The sequence below is a fragment of the Pecten maximus genome, chromosome 9 (genome assembly GCF_902652985.1).
Source record: "Pecten maximus chromosome 9, xPecMax1.1, whole genome shotgun sequence".
NCBI lineage: Eukaryota > Metazoa > Mollusca > Bivalvia > Pectinida > Pectinidae > Pecten > Pecten maximus.
The window spans coordinates 25,955,601-25,968,842 of NC_047023.1; the positions used below are offsets into that span (position 1 = coordinate 25,955,601).

Here is a 13,242-nt window from a genome sequence, read left to right on the forward strand (position 1 = left end):
TAAACAAAATAAACCAAACCAAACCAAACGATTCCCCCAACGGACGAGATCAGATATGGGTCTGGGTCATTTGCTCAACCACTTCGGTTTTCTCCGGGTACTACGGTTTCCAACAGAAAGACCCCTTGCACATTTTCATCTGGAAACGCAATCGTGGTTGATATAAATTTATATAACTGGTTATGTAATTGTTTGAAATAAATTAAGCTAACATTATATAGCACACCCTTTTGTTGAATCTGTAAACATGTTTAACACCCTTTCTAAATATCGATTAACATGAATGATAACACCCCTTTCTAAGTATCGATGAACATGTATAATGACACACCCTTTCTGGGTGTCGATGAACATGTATGATGACACACCCTTTCTGACTGTCGATGAACATGTATAATGACACACCCTTTCTGAGTGTCGATGAACATGTATGATGACACACCCTTTCAGTGCATCGATGAGCATGTAGGATAATTCAACTTTTCTGAGTTTGGGTGAATCTGTATACCCATCTGTAAGCTAATTTGGCTATACCTGTTACTTACATGTTACTTGTTTTATTTGGTTGTAATTGTTACTTACGTGTTACTTGTTTTATTTCGCTGAACTTGTTACTTGTTTTATTTGGTTGTACTTGTTACTTACGTGTTACTTGTTTATTTGTTTGAACTTGTTACTTGTTTTATTTGGTTGAACTTGTTACTTGTTTTATTTGGTTGAACTTGTTACTTGTTTTATTTGGTTGTACGTGTTACTTACTTGTTACTTGTATTATTTGGTTGTACGTGTTACTTGTTTTATTTGATTGTAGGTGTTACTTACTTGTTACTGCTATTTTAGTTGGTGTACGTGTTACTTACTTGTTACTTGTTTTATTTGGTTTTGTACTTGTTACCTTACTTGTTTACTTGTTTTATTTGGATTTGTACTTGTTCCTTGTTTATTGTTGTACGTGTTTACTTCGTTCCAATTGTGGTTATTTGTTTGTACTTGTTACTTCCTTGTACTGGTTTGTATTTCGGTTGTACTTGTACTTTACTTGTTACTTGTTTTATTTGGTTGTACTTGTTACTTACTTGCTTACATTGTTATTGTTCTGTACTGGTTTTGTTACTTGTCTTTTTGGTGACTGTTACTTACGTAGGTGTCTTGTTTACTTTTGGTTGACTGTTACTACGTTTACTTGTTATTTGTTGACTTGTTACTAGTGTATTGTATTTGTTGTACTTGTACGTTACTTGTTATGTGTACTGTTACTTATGTTCTGTTTATTGGTTGACTTATGTTTCTTTTTATTTGGTTGTAATTGTACTACGTGTTACTTGTTTATTGTTGACTTGTACTTGTTTTTGTGTTTACTTGTTTATTTGGTTGATTACTGTTATTAATGTAACTTGTTTTATTTGTGTTTTGTATTGTTTACTTACTACTGTTTGTTATTTGGTTGTACGTGTTACTTACTTGTTACTTGTTTTATTGGTTGTACTGTTACTTGTATACTTACTGTTTATTGGTTGACTTGTTCTTATGTGTTACTGTTTTTATTTGTTGACTTGTATATTGTTACTTGTTTATTTGGTTGTACTGTTACTTACTGTGTTACTTGTTTTATTTGGTTGTACTTGTTATGCTTTTATTGGTTGTAATTGTTACTTGTTACTTTATTTGGTTGTAAGTGTTACTTACTTGTTACTTGTTTATTTGGTTGTACTTGTTACTTACTTGTTACTTGTTTATTTGGTTGTACTTGTTACTTACATGAAACTTGTTTTATTTGGTTGTACGTGTTACTTGTTACATGTTTTATTTGGTTGTACTTGTTACTTACGTGTTACTTGTTTTATTTCGTTGAACTAGTTACTTGTTTTATTTGGTTGTACTTGTTACTTGTTTATTTGGTTGTACTTGTAACTTACTTGTTACTTGTTTTATTTGGTTGTACTTGTTACTTACGTGTTACTTGTTTTATTTGGTTGAACTTGTTACTTACGTGTTACTTGTTTATTTGGTTGTACTTGCTACTTGTTTATTTGGTCGTACTTGTTACTTACTTGTTACTTGTTTTATTTGGTTGAACTTGTTACCTACGTATTACTTGTTTTATTTGCTTGTACTTGTTACTAACGTGTTACTTGTTTATTTGGTTGTACTTGTTACTAACATGTTACTTGTTTATTTGGTTGTACTTGTTACTTACGTGTTCCTTGTTTATTTGGTTGTACTTGTTACTTACGTGTTACTTGTTTTATTTGGTTGTACTTGTTACTTGTTTTATTTGGTTGTACTTGTTACTTATGTGTTACTTGTTTATTTGGTTGTACTTGTTACTTATGTGTTACTTGTTTATTTGGTTGTAATTGTTACTTACGTGTTACTTGTTTATTTGGTTGTAATTGTTACTTACGTGTTACTTGTTTATTTGGTTGTACTTGTTACTTACATGAAACTTGTTTTATTTGGTTGTACGTGTTACTTACTTGTTACTTGCTTATTTGGTTGTACGTGTTACTTACTTGTTACTTGTTTTATTTGGTTGTACTTGTTACTTACTTGTTACTTGTTTTATTTGGTTGTACTTGTTCCTTGTTTATTTGGTTGTACGTGTTACTTGTTACATGTTTTATTTGGTTGTACTTGTTACTTACTTGTTACTTGTTTTATTTGGTTGTACTTGTTACTTACTTGTTACTTGTTTTATTTGGTTGTACTTGTTACTTACTTGTTACTTGTTTTATTTGGTTGTACTTGTTACTTACTTGTTACTTGTTTTATTTGGTTGTACTTGTTACTTGTTTTATTTGGTTGTACTTGTTACTTACGTGTTACTTGTTTTATTTGGTTGAACTAGTTACTTGTTTTATTTGGTTGTACTTGTTACTTGTTTTATTTGGTTGTACTTGTAACTTACTTGTTACTTGTTTTATTTGGTTGTACTTGTTACTTACGTGTTACTTGTTTTATTTGGTTGAACTTGTTACTTACGTGTTACTTGTTTATTTGGTTGTACTTGCTACTTGTTTTATTTGGTCGTACTTGTTACTTACTTGTTACTTGTTTTATTTGGTTGTACTTGTTACTTGTTTTATTTGGTTGAACTTGTTACCTACGTATTACTTGTTTTATTTGCTTGTACTTGTTACTAACGTGTTACTTGTTTATTTGGTTGTACTTGTTACTAACATGTTACTTGTTTTATTTGGTTGTACTTGTTACTTACGTGTTCCTTGTTTATTTGGTTGTACATGTTACTTACGTGTTCCTTGTTTATTTGGTTGTACTTGTTACTTACGTGTTACTTGTTTATTTGGCTATACCTGTTACTTAAGTGTTACTTGTTTATTTGGTTGTACTTGTTACTTACGTGTTACTTGTTTATTTGTTTGAACTTGTTACTTGTTTTATTTGGTTGAACTTGTTACTTGTTTTATTAGGTTGAACTTTTTACTTGTATTATTTGGTTGTACGTGTTACTTGTTTTATTTGGTTGTACGTGTTACTTACTTGTTACTTGCTTATTTGGTTGTACGTGTTACTTACTTGTTACTTGTTTTATTTGGTTGTACTTGTTACTTACTTGTTACTTGTTTTATTTGGTTGTACTTGTTCCTTGTTTATTTGGTTGTACGTGTTACTTGTTACATGTTTTATTTGGTTGTACTTGTTACTTACTTGTTACTTGTTTTATTTGGTTGTACTTGTTACTTACTTGTTACTTGTTTTATTTGGTTGTACTTGTTACTTGTTTTATTTGGTTGTACTTGTTACTTACTTGTTACTTGCTTATTTGGTTGTACGTGTTACTTACTTGTTACTTGTTTTATTTGGTTGTACTTGTTACTTACTTGTTACTTGTTTTATTTGGTTGTACTTGTTCCTTGTTTATTTGGTTGTACGTGTTACTTGTTACATGTTTTATTTGGTTGTACTTGTTACTTACGTGTTACTTGTTTTATTTCGTTGAACTAGTTACTTGTTTTATTTGGTTGTACTTGTTACTTGTTTTATTTGGTTGTACTTGTAACTTACTTGTTACTTGTTTTATTTGGTTGTACTTGTTACTTACGTGTTACTTGTTTTATTTGGTTGAACTTGTTACTTACGTGTTACTTGTTTATTTGGTTGTACTTGCTACTTGTTTTATTTGGTCGTACTTGTTACTTACTTGTTACTTGTTTTATTTGGTTGTACTTGTTACTTGTTTTATTTGGTTGAACTTGTTACCTACGTATTACTTGTTTTATTTGCTTGTACTTGTTACTAACGTGTTACTTGTTTATTTGGTTGTACTTGTTACTAACATGTTACTTGTTTATTTGGTTGTACTTGTTACTTACGTGTTCCTTGTTTATTTGGTTGTACTTGTTACTTACGTGTTACTTGTTTTATTTGGTTGTACTTGTTACTTGTTTTATTTGGTTGTACTTGTTACTTATGTGTTACTTGTTTATTTGGTTGTACTTGTTACTTATGTGTTACTTGTTAATTTGGTTGTAATTGTTACTTACGTGTTACTTGTTTATTTGGTTGTAATTGTTACTTACGTGTTACTTGTTAATTTGGTTGTACTTGTTACTTACATGAAACTTGTTTTATTTGGTTGTACTTGTTACTTGTTTTATTTGGTTGAACTTGTTACTTGTTTTATTTGGTTGAACTTGTTACCTACGTATTACTTGTTTTATTTGGTTTTACTTGTTACTTACGTGTTACTTGTTTTATTTGGCTGAACTTGTTACTTACTTGTTACTTGTTTTATTTGGTTGAACTTGTTACTTACGTGTTACTTGTTTATTTGGTTGTACTTGTTACTTACGTGTTACTTGTTTATTTGGTTGTACTTGTTACTTATGTTTTACTTGTTTATTTGGTTGTACTTGTTACTTACGTGTTACTTGTTTTATTTGGTTGTATTTGTTACTTACTTGTTTTATTTAGTTTTACTTGTTGCTTACGTGTTACTTTTTACTTATCGTATATTGTTTCCTACGTGTTACTTGTTACTTATATACTACTTGTTACTTACGTGTTTCTTGTTTATTTGGTTGTACTTGTTACTTATGTTTTACTTGTTTATTTGGTTGTACTTGTTACTTACGTGTTACTTGTTTTATTTGGTTGTATTTGTTACTTACTTGTTTTATTTAGTTTTACTTGTTGCTTACGTGTTACTTTTTATTATCGTATATTGTTTCCTACGTGTTACTTGTTACTTATATACTACTTGTTACCTACGTGTTACTTGTTTTATTTGGTTGTACTTGTTACTTACTTGTTACTTGTTTTATTTGACTGTACTTGTTACATGTTTTATTTGGTTGTACTTGTTACTTACGTGTTACTTGTTTATTTGGTTGTACTTGTTACTTACATCTAACTTGTTTATTTGGTTGTACTTGTTACTTGTTTTATTTGGTTGTACTTGTTACTTGTTTTATTTGGTTGTACTTGTTACTTGTTTTATTTGGTTGAACTTGTTACTTGTTTTATTTGGTTGTACTTGTTACTTACATCTTACTTGTTTTATTTGTTTGTACTTGTTTCTTACGTACTACTTGTTTTATTTGGCTGTACTTGTTACCTACGTGTTACTTGTTTTATTTAGTTTTACTTGTAACTTGCTTGTTACTTGTTTTATTTAGTTTTACTTATAACTTACGTGTTACTTGTTTTATTTGGTTGAACTTGTTACTTACTTGTTACTTGTTTTATTTAGTTTTACTTGTTACTTACCATACTAAAAAGCACATCGTACAACAATACGCTTCGTACGACACACGTCCACACCACACCATATCATATACATTGGAACACATCAAAACACATCATACCATACATCGTACCACACCACACATCGTACCACACCACACATCGCACCACACCACACATCGCACCACACCACACATCGTATCGCAACACACTTCCTATCACACCGTATACCGCACCTCACCATACCATACCGCACATCGCACCACACCACACATCGTATCGCAACACACTTCCTATCACACCGTATACCGCACCACACCACACTATACCACACCACATATCGCACCACACCACACATCGTACCACACCACACATCGTACCACACCACACATCGTACCACACCACACATCGGATCACAACACACTTCCTATCACACCACATATCGCACCACACCATACATCGTACCACACCACACATCGTACCACACCACACATCGTACCACACCACACATCGGATCACAACACACTTCCTATCACACCACATATCGCACCACACCATACATCGTACCACACCACACATCGTACCACACCACACATCGTACCACACCACACATCGGATCACAACACACTTCCTATCACACCACACATCGCACCACACCACACATCGCACCACACCACACATCGTATCACAACACACCACACATCGCACCACACCACACCACACATCGCACCACACCACACATCGCACCACACCACACCACACATCGCACCACACCACACCACACATCGCACCACACCACACATCGCACCACACCACACATCGTATCACAACACACTTCCTATCACACCGCATACCGCACCACACTATACCACACCACACATCGCACCACACCACACATCGCACCACACCACACATCGTATCACAACACACTTCCTATCACACCGCATACCGCACCACACCACACTATACCACACCACACATCGCACCACACCACACATCGTATCGCAACACACTTCCTACCACACCGCATACCATACCACACACCACACATCGAACCAAAGCATACCATAACATTTTATTTGTAATAAAAATAGTATTGTTTTAGGATATATGTAAAGTGATGTTTTAATTTTAACAAAGAAATATTTTGCTAAATTTGTCTTTGAAGCACAATTCGTTTGAATTAAACACATCAGTTTGAAACACATATCATGATGATCCTTTATATATATATAATGTAGTGTATTTTTTTTTACTCACTTGTCAGATTAAGTTTTGTATTTACTCTCTAACACATAATATTTAAAATGATCAATAGATATATATTTGTCCGTTTTATAATTATGTAGATGACAAATTAATTCGAGAAAAATATGGGAAAAGAAAACAAAAACTGGTTTCGCTGGGGGTCGAACCCAGGACCTTTCGCGTGTGAGGCGAACGTGATAACCACTACACTACGAAACCTCCACTGTTTGTATGGAAATTTGTTATACTTACATATAAAAGCTCATTAATAGACAGTTTTGTTGTCTTTTCTCCGATATTTATGGCTATTGTGTTGTTTTAAATGCAACCACATTTGAAAATCGATAAAATCCATCCATTCATCATATAGATATTTCCTGTTATTTCCAATAATCATTTTTGATTAAAAATCTGCATGGCTTAAAAACACGATATCCCATGATGCAATATTGTTAGTTAGCACGGAAAATGGCGGCCATATTGACTATTTATTCAAGGAGAATACGACAGAAAAATCCCTTAGTTATTTGGGTTTTTGACACTCTTTTGTGCTAAATTTGCTGTAAGTATGCGTTTAAGCAATCTGAGATTCATTTGGCAGGTTATTTGAACCTTAAAATTTTGCTTGATTTTCGTTGACAACAATTTGTTTCCGTGAAAATCCACAAATATCCATGTTTTGGTTAGAAATCGCATATTGAAGGTAAATATTACTATGTTTATACGTTATTTTCATGATTTCCAGGTTAAAACTGGTGCCGTCCACGCATTTTTGTTGTAAATTGTTTATGCACAATTTATGACGTGAGCAAGAGCGACAGTGACACGTGATTGGCAAAGAATTTTGTTCGATTCGCCTTTGTTGGGCCGCCACCAGACAGTTGAAGATGAAGCGAATGCATGACTCAAGATGAGCAAGGTCTGTACTCTTTGGGTACTTAGGGAATTTGCATGTTATGTTAGCATTTCAACTTGTTTATGGTAACAGTTTGAAACAATTTTGTGCTCTAAAATATTATATTTTGATCCGAAACAGTGGTGGGTACTAGCCGCCGACATACAGCCGCCATATTGAAATTTTCAACTTTTGCATTCAGACTCGGATTTACTCGCTGATTATACGACATATGTGATAAATTTTATGCCTAAACCATATGTTTTTATATGCATCAAGTTTCGTTTGTTATTTTGGTATATTTCTTGTAGATGTCAATGAGATAGATTTTGAAATTTATACTAAGATTTGAGGGCACCCTCTTTCATCTGTTTGCTGATTCTGAAATTTGTTTTGAAGACCAACGACAAGAAACATTGCGAAAAACATCATAATTGGATGTGTTTCACGATTATTTTTATGTTAAAATGCCCTACACATGCGTGTCTTTCACATGACCTTGAAACTTGCCTGTTTATTAACAGGCCCATTTTTACAATTTGCATTTGTTTTTGGACTTTGTTTATTTTGTGTGTATTCACATTATGAATATACAAACACAGAGATATTGTTTTATCACTTTTGTGTCATTTACGCACTTGTATGTATTAAGTAGTATTTGTATAGTTTAAATTCTTGTACATGCAACTGTGATGTTATTTATGTGTTTCTCTTCAATTTTCTTCTGTTTTGTGACATATTTATGAATATTAGTTTAAAACTACCTTATTTATGGTGCTTACCAATGGTAACAAATTCTTTCCTTAAGGTACATTCATTTCACAACTAGTAAACAATGTTTTGTTTATATATCCATGTATTGTAGAGTAAATTGAAGACCAGAAACGGTTGTAGATGCCTATTCTCTTGTCCGAATAAACAGCATAGTTATGGAAATGTTGTATGTGTAAAGGTAGAAAAAGTGGATTCATTTAGGTCCTGAGTCATTTTAAAAGCTTATTTTCGAGGTAAGAATAAAGAATTTGCCCCATTCTGCTCTGATGCTGAATTAACTAGACATATAAAATATTATGTTTACTTATATAAACAACAACCCCCCCCCCCCCCCCCCCCCCCCCCTCCACTCCTAACTGTTTATGTAAGTAGGGACTAGCAAGTAGCACAGAACCAGCATTGTGGTGCTATGAAACAAATCAGGAAAATATTTATATTGCTTTTGCAAGGAACTGCTTAAGGACAAGATTATTTTATTGCAGTTTTTAGATATATGTCATCTGTTTAATTGCTGTAATTTGTCTCGCAATGTAATGTTTAATTTCTGTAATTTGTCCGCAATGTAATGCATGTAAATGCCATGATTATGCTACGATAAGATTCTTGCACTTATTAGAGAAGTATGCATTATAATTCAGTTTAAAAACAGCCTAGAATTATAGTTTTAACCAGTATGATATTATATGAAAGGTAAATATGGTTAAATAGAAACTGTTATTTTTAACTATGTTCTGGACGATATCTCAGAAAATTCCAGAATTGTAATTGTTTTACCAATTGAAAAGACCATCAAAATGACATTTAATATTGGTAAATTTACTCTGAATTGGAATCAAAAGTGACATCTGAATTACAACTTAATTATCATATTTAGTACACATATGTATTTAACCACTAAAAAGAATGAAATTTTTAAGTATAAAGTTGTAATAAAAAGTCATTATTTTCTCCTATGAATACGTAATAAAAATGTTTTGTTAAAACACTAATGCTACATTGAAATGGTAATTTGAAGATGATAATATGAAACACTCTCTTTGGTTGTATAATTCTACTTTACAATTTAATTCCATTAAATTTTCATATATATATATATATATATACGGTATATATATCTAAATAAATGAGTTATCTTTCCTTGATGATTGAAATCAAGAGTTTGCTCTGAAAATTGTCTAATTGAAGGTATTTGAGACCTGGATTTATCTCCAGAAAGAATTTAAGTTAATAAAACCTATGATTAAAAAAATGGAACACTTGGCTTTTATAAGAAGCTTACAATGAGTTGTCTCCCATTCCTTTGATTATTCCATGTTTTTTTTATGTAAAAATCAAAGATTTCTGAGTAATAATTGGAATCCATCTTTCAGACAGTAATGTTAGATGAGGCTAAATAACGTACTAAATGAAACCCTATAACTAACATATATTTTACTCATTCATGTTAAGGTTTACAGAAAAAACTTCCATGATGAAGTCATGCACATTTTATTCTGATTAAAGATTTTGTTTTTAAAAAGTTAAGTCAATGTGGAAAATAAAAGAAAGATTTAAACAGAGTATGGATGAAGAGTAGCCAATATATATATTGATCAGCATTAATGTGCAATATCAATATTCATTTAACATCCAGCTTGAAGAAGAATGAAGCATCCATTTAAACAAAAATGGCTTACATTTATGTCCATGCAGTGCATAATGCATATACTATGTATATTTACACCAATATGATCAGATTTTGTAAACAGAAAAAGCTTTTGGTTTCATTATCTGGACGACTAAAACAATGCTAAAGATAAATGAAAAAAAATAACAAATATTTTTTTCTTGGAGTAACTCGGAGCAAAAGAAGAAAAATCATTGAATGTCTCAAATCATATCCAAATTGTAGCGTGTGAAATATTAAAAGTATACCTGTAAAGGTAGATAATCTTCTAGGTAAAAGCATATATAACAAATAGTCTGAATACAGAGTAAAGGGTGAAAATCATATTTATTACACAGTTCTCTTCAATATCTATAGTTAGTAATATTAATTAATATTGGCAGCCATTTCGTGTCTGCAGTGTGTGTACAAAATGAAGGCTGTAGTAGTGTTATATATTGTGATACTACATGGTACTATAGGGGCTGTATGTTTGGGTCTGGAGTCAAAGTTGTCATACATTGTAATGGTCATTGATGATCAAGGTCATCTCTAGGTCACGAACACCTGGTGTGAATGTAGGTCACTGTGACCTTGATAGTATTATCCTTGTACTTGCCTTCTGTAGAGGAGGGATTATTGATACTTTTTCATGTTGAGATGATCCAAACCGGGAATAAGGCAGAGTGATTGTGTTTAAATATAATTTCTTTGATCAAATTTATCAAGTAGATTCAAGTGTTTCATAGTTTTGTGTTTTACATGGATGTTAAGCTGTCATACAAATAAGAAAATCTATCGATAAACAGTTAACATGTATGAAGCTCTTGAAAGAATGCATTGTATTGCAATAAATTAAGTGGTACTGTAGGATGAAAACCTAAAAAAAATGCTACCAGCATTATTATATTCTATGCCTGTTATGTAGAATGGTTTGAGATAGCACTTGTTTGTATAACTGATGGTTCAACTTTACAAGATATTCTTATGCAAGTTCAATGATGACTCAAATTGATGGAAGAGAAAGTTTAAAAAAAAAAGACAATAATTGAATGTGGACCAAGCTGAAATTGAGCTTATATCTTCTACACATTGGTTGCTTTCAGATGATGTTGATTTTTTGAGATTTTAAGACGGACCCATTTGAGATATTTAACAATTTGTTGATCAATTGGCTTCTTAATGCTATTTTTCCATGATGGCTTTATGCAACTGTGATTGAAGAAATCATTCTGGAAAAAAACTCTTTCCTTAGTTTTACACAACAGAGATTGTTATATATGTATGTATCGTGTATAGGAAATATCTAGTTTTTATGCAATTCTGCATCATACATATATTCAGATCTTGTTAAACTTGAGTTGTCTGTAATATTATGGTATACCTGTATGAAATTGTGATAATTGCATTTTAATTTTGATGCAGGATTATCTAAAAGGACTACAGTGTATTAATTATAAAGGCAGCCATTTTGTGTCTGCAGTGTGTGTACAAAATGGAGGCTGTAGTAGTGTTATATAGTGAGGCTACATAGTACTATAGGGGCTATGTGTTTGGGTCTGGAGTGGAAGCTGTCATACATTGTAATGGTCATTAACTACAAAGGTCATCTCAAGGTCATCATCACCTTGTATGGATGTAGGTCACTGTGACCTTGACCTTGATGACAGTATTTACCTGGTACTTGCCTTCTGTAGATGAGGGAACATAGATACTTTGATGTTGAGATGATCCAAACAGGGTATAGGACTGAATCATTGTTTAAATATATTATCTTTGATCAAGTAGATTCAAGTGCTATCTTATTATTGTGTTTTACTTGGATGTTTAGCCAGTTTTACAAGTGAGAAAATTTATTGATAAATAGTAACATGTATGAAGCTCCTGAAAGAATGCATGGTATTGCAATAAATAAAGTTGTTTAGGATAACCTCCCAAAGAATTTTACCAGCATTATTATATACTTTCATAATAGAAATTATGTGCCTGTTGAGGAGAATGTTTTGAGATAGCACTTGTTTGTGTAACTGATGATTCAACTTTACACAATATTCTGATGCAAGTTCAGTGATGTCTCAAATTTATGGAAGAGAAAGTTTAAAAAAAAAAGTCAATAATTGAATGTGGACCAAGCTGTAATTTAGGTTATACCTTCTACACATTGGTTGCTTTCAGATGATGTTGATTTTTTCAGATTTTAAGACGGACCCATTTGAGATATTTAACAATTTGTTGATCAAATGGCTTCTTATCGCTAATTTTCCGTGATTGCTTTATGCAACTGTGATTGTAAGTAATCATTTTGGAAAAAACTCTGTCATTAATTTTTACACAACATAACTGTATTATAGGAAATAGCTTGTGTTTATGCAAATCTTCATTGTAGATATATTCAGATCTTGATCAGTTTGAGTTGTCTGTAATATATAGGTATACCTGTATGAAATTGAGATAATTGCATTTTAATTTTGATGCAGGATTATCTGAGAGAACTACATTGTATTGATTATAAAGGCAGCCATTTTGTGTCTGCAGTGTGTGTACAAAATGGAGGCTGTAGTAGTGTTATATAGTGAGGCTACATAGTACTATAGGGGCGATGTGTTTGGGTCTGGAGTCATAGTTGTTATACATTGTAATGGTCATTACATATCAAGGTCATCTCAAGGTCATCATCACCTTGTATGGATGTAGGTCACTGTGACCTTGACCTTGATGACAGTATTTACCTGGTACTTGCCTTCTGTAGATGAGGGAACATAGATACTTTGATGTTGAGATGATCCAAACAGGGTATAAGACTGAATCACTGTTTAAATATATCATCTTTGATCAAATTGATCAAGTAGATTCAAGTATTATCATATTGTGTTTTACATGGATGTTTTGCCAGTTTTACTAGTGAGAAAATCTTTTGATAAATAGTAGCATGTATGAAGCTCCTGAAAAAATACATTGTATTGCAAATGCAGTG

The 13,242-nt window shown here is 32.1% G+C and overlaps 1 protein-coding gene and 1 non-coding gene across 4 annotated transcripts in view; one reads left to right on the forward strand and one right to left on the reverse strand.

The window, feature by feature from the left end:
• Nucleotides 1-7,100: 7,100 nt before the first annotated feature.
• On the reverse strand, nt 7,101-7,173 carry Trnav-cac. Its single transcript has one exon. It is a non-coding gene; the product is annotated as a tRNA-Val (tRNA).
• Nucleotides 7,174-7,414: 241 nt separating this feature from the next.
• Nucleotides 7,415-13,242, forward strand: part of LOC117334788 (chromodomain-helicase-DNA-binding protein 1-like) — a 43,443-nt gene continuing 37,615 nt past the window's right edge. For all 3 annotated transcript variants that reach the window (XM_033894589.1, XM_033894591.1, XM_033894590.1), the window contains exons 1-2: nt 7,415-7,516; nt 7,700-7,873. In XM_033894589.1, coding sequence (XP_033750480.1) covers nt 7,865-7,873 — 9 coding nt within the window. In that variant the 5' untranslated portion in view covers nt 7,415-7,516; nt 7,700-7,864. The remainder of the gene's footprint in view (nt 7,517-7,699; nt 7,874-13,242) is intronic.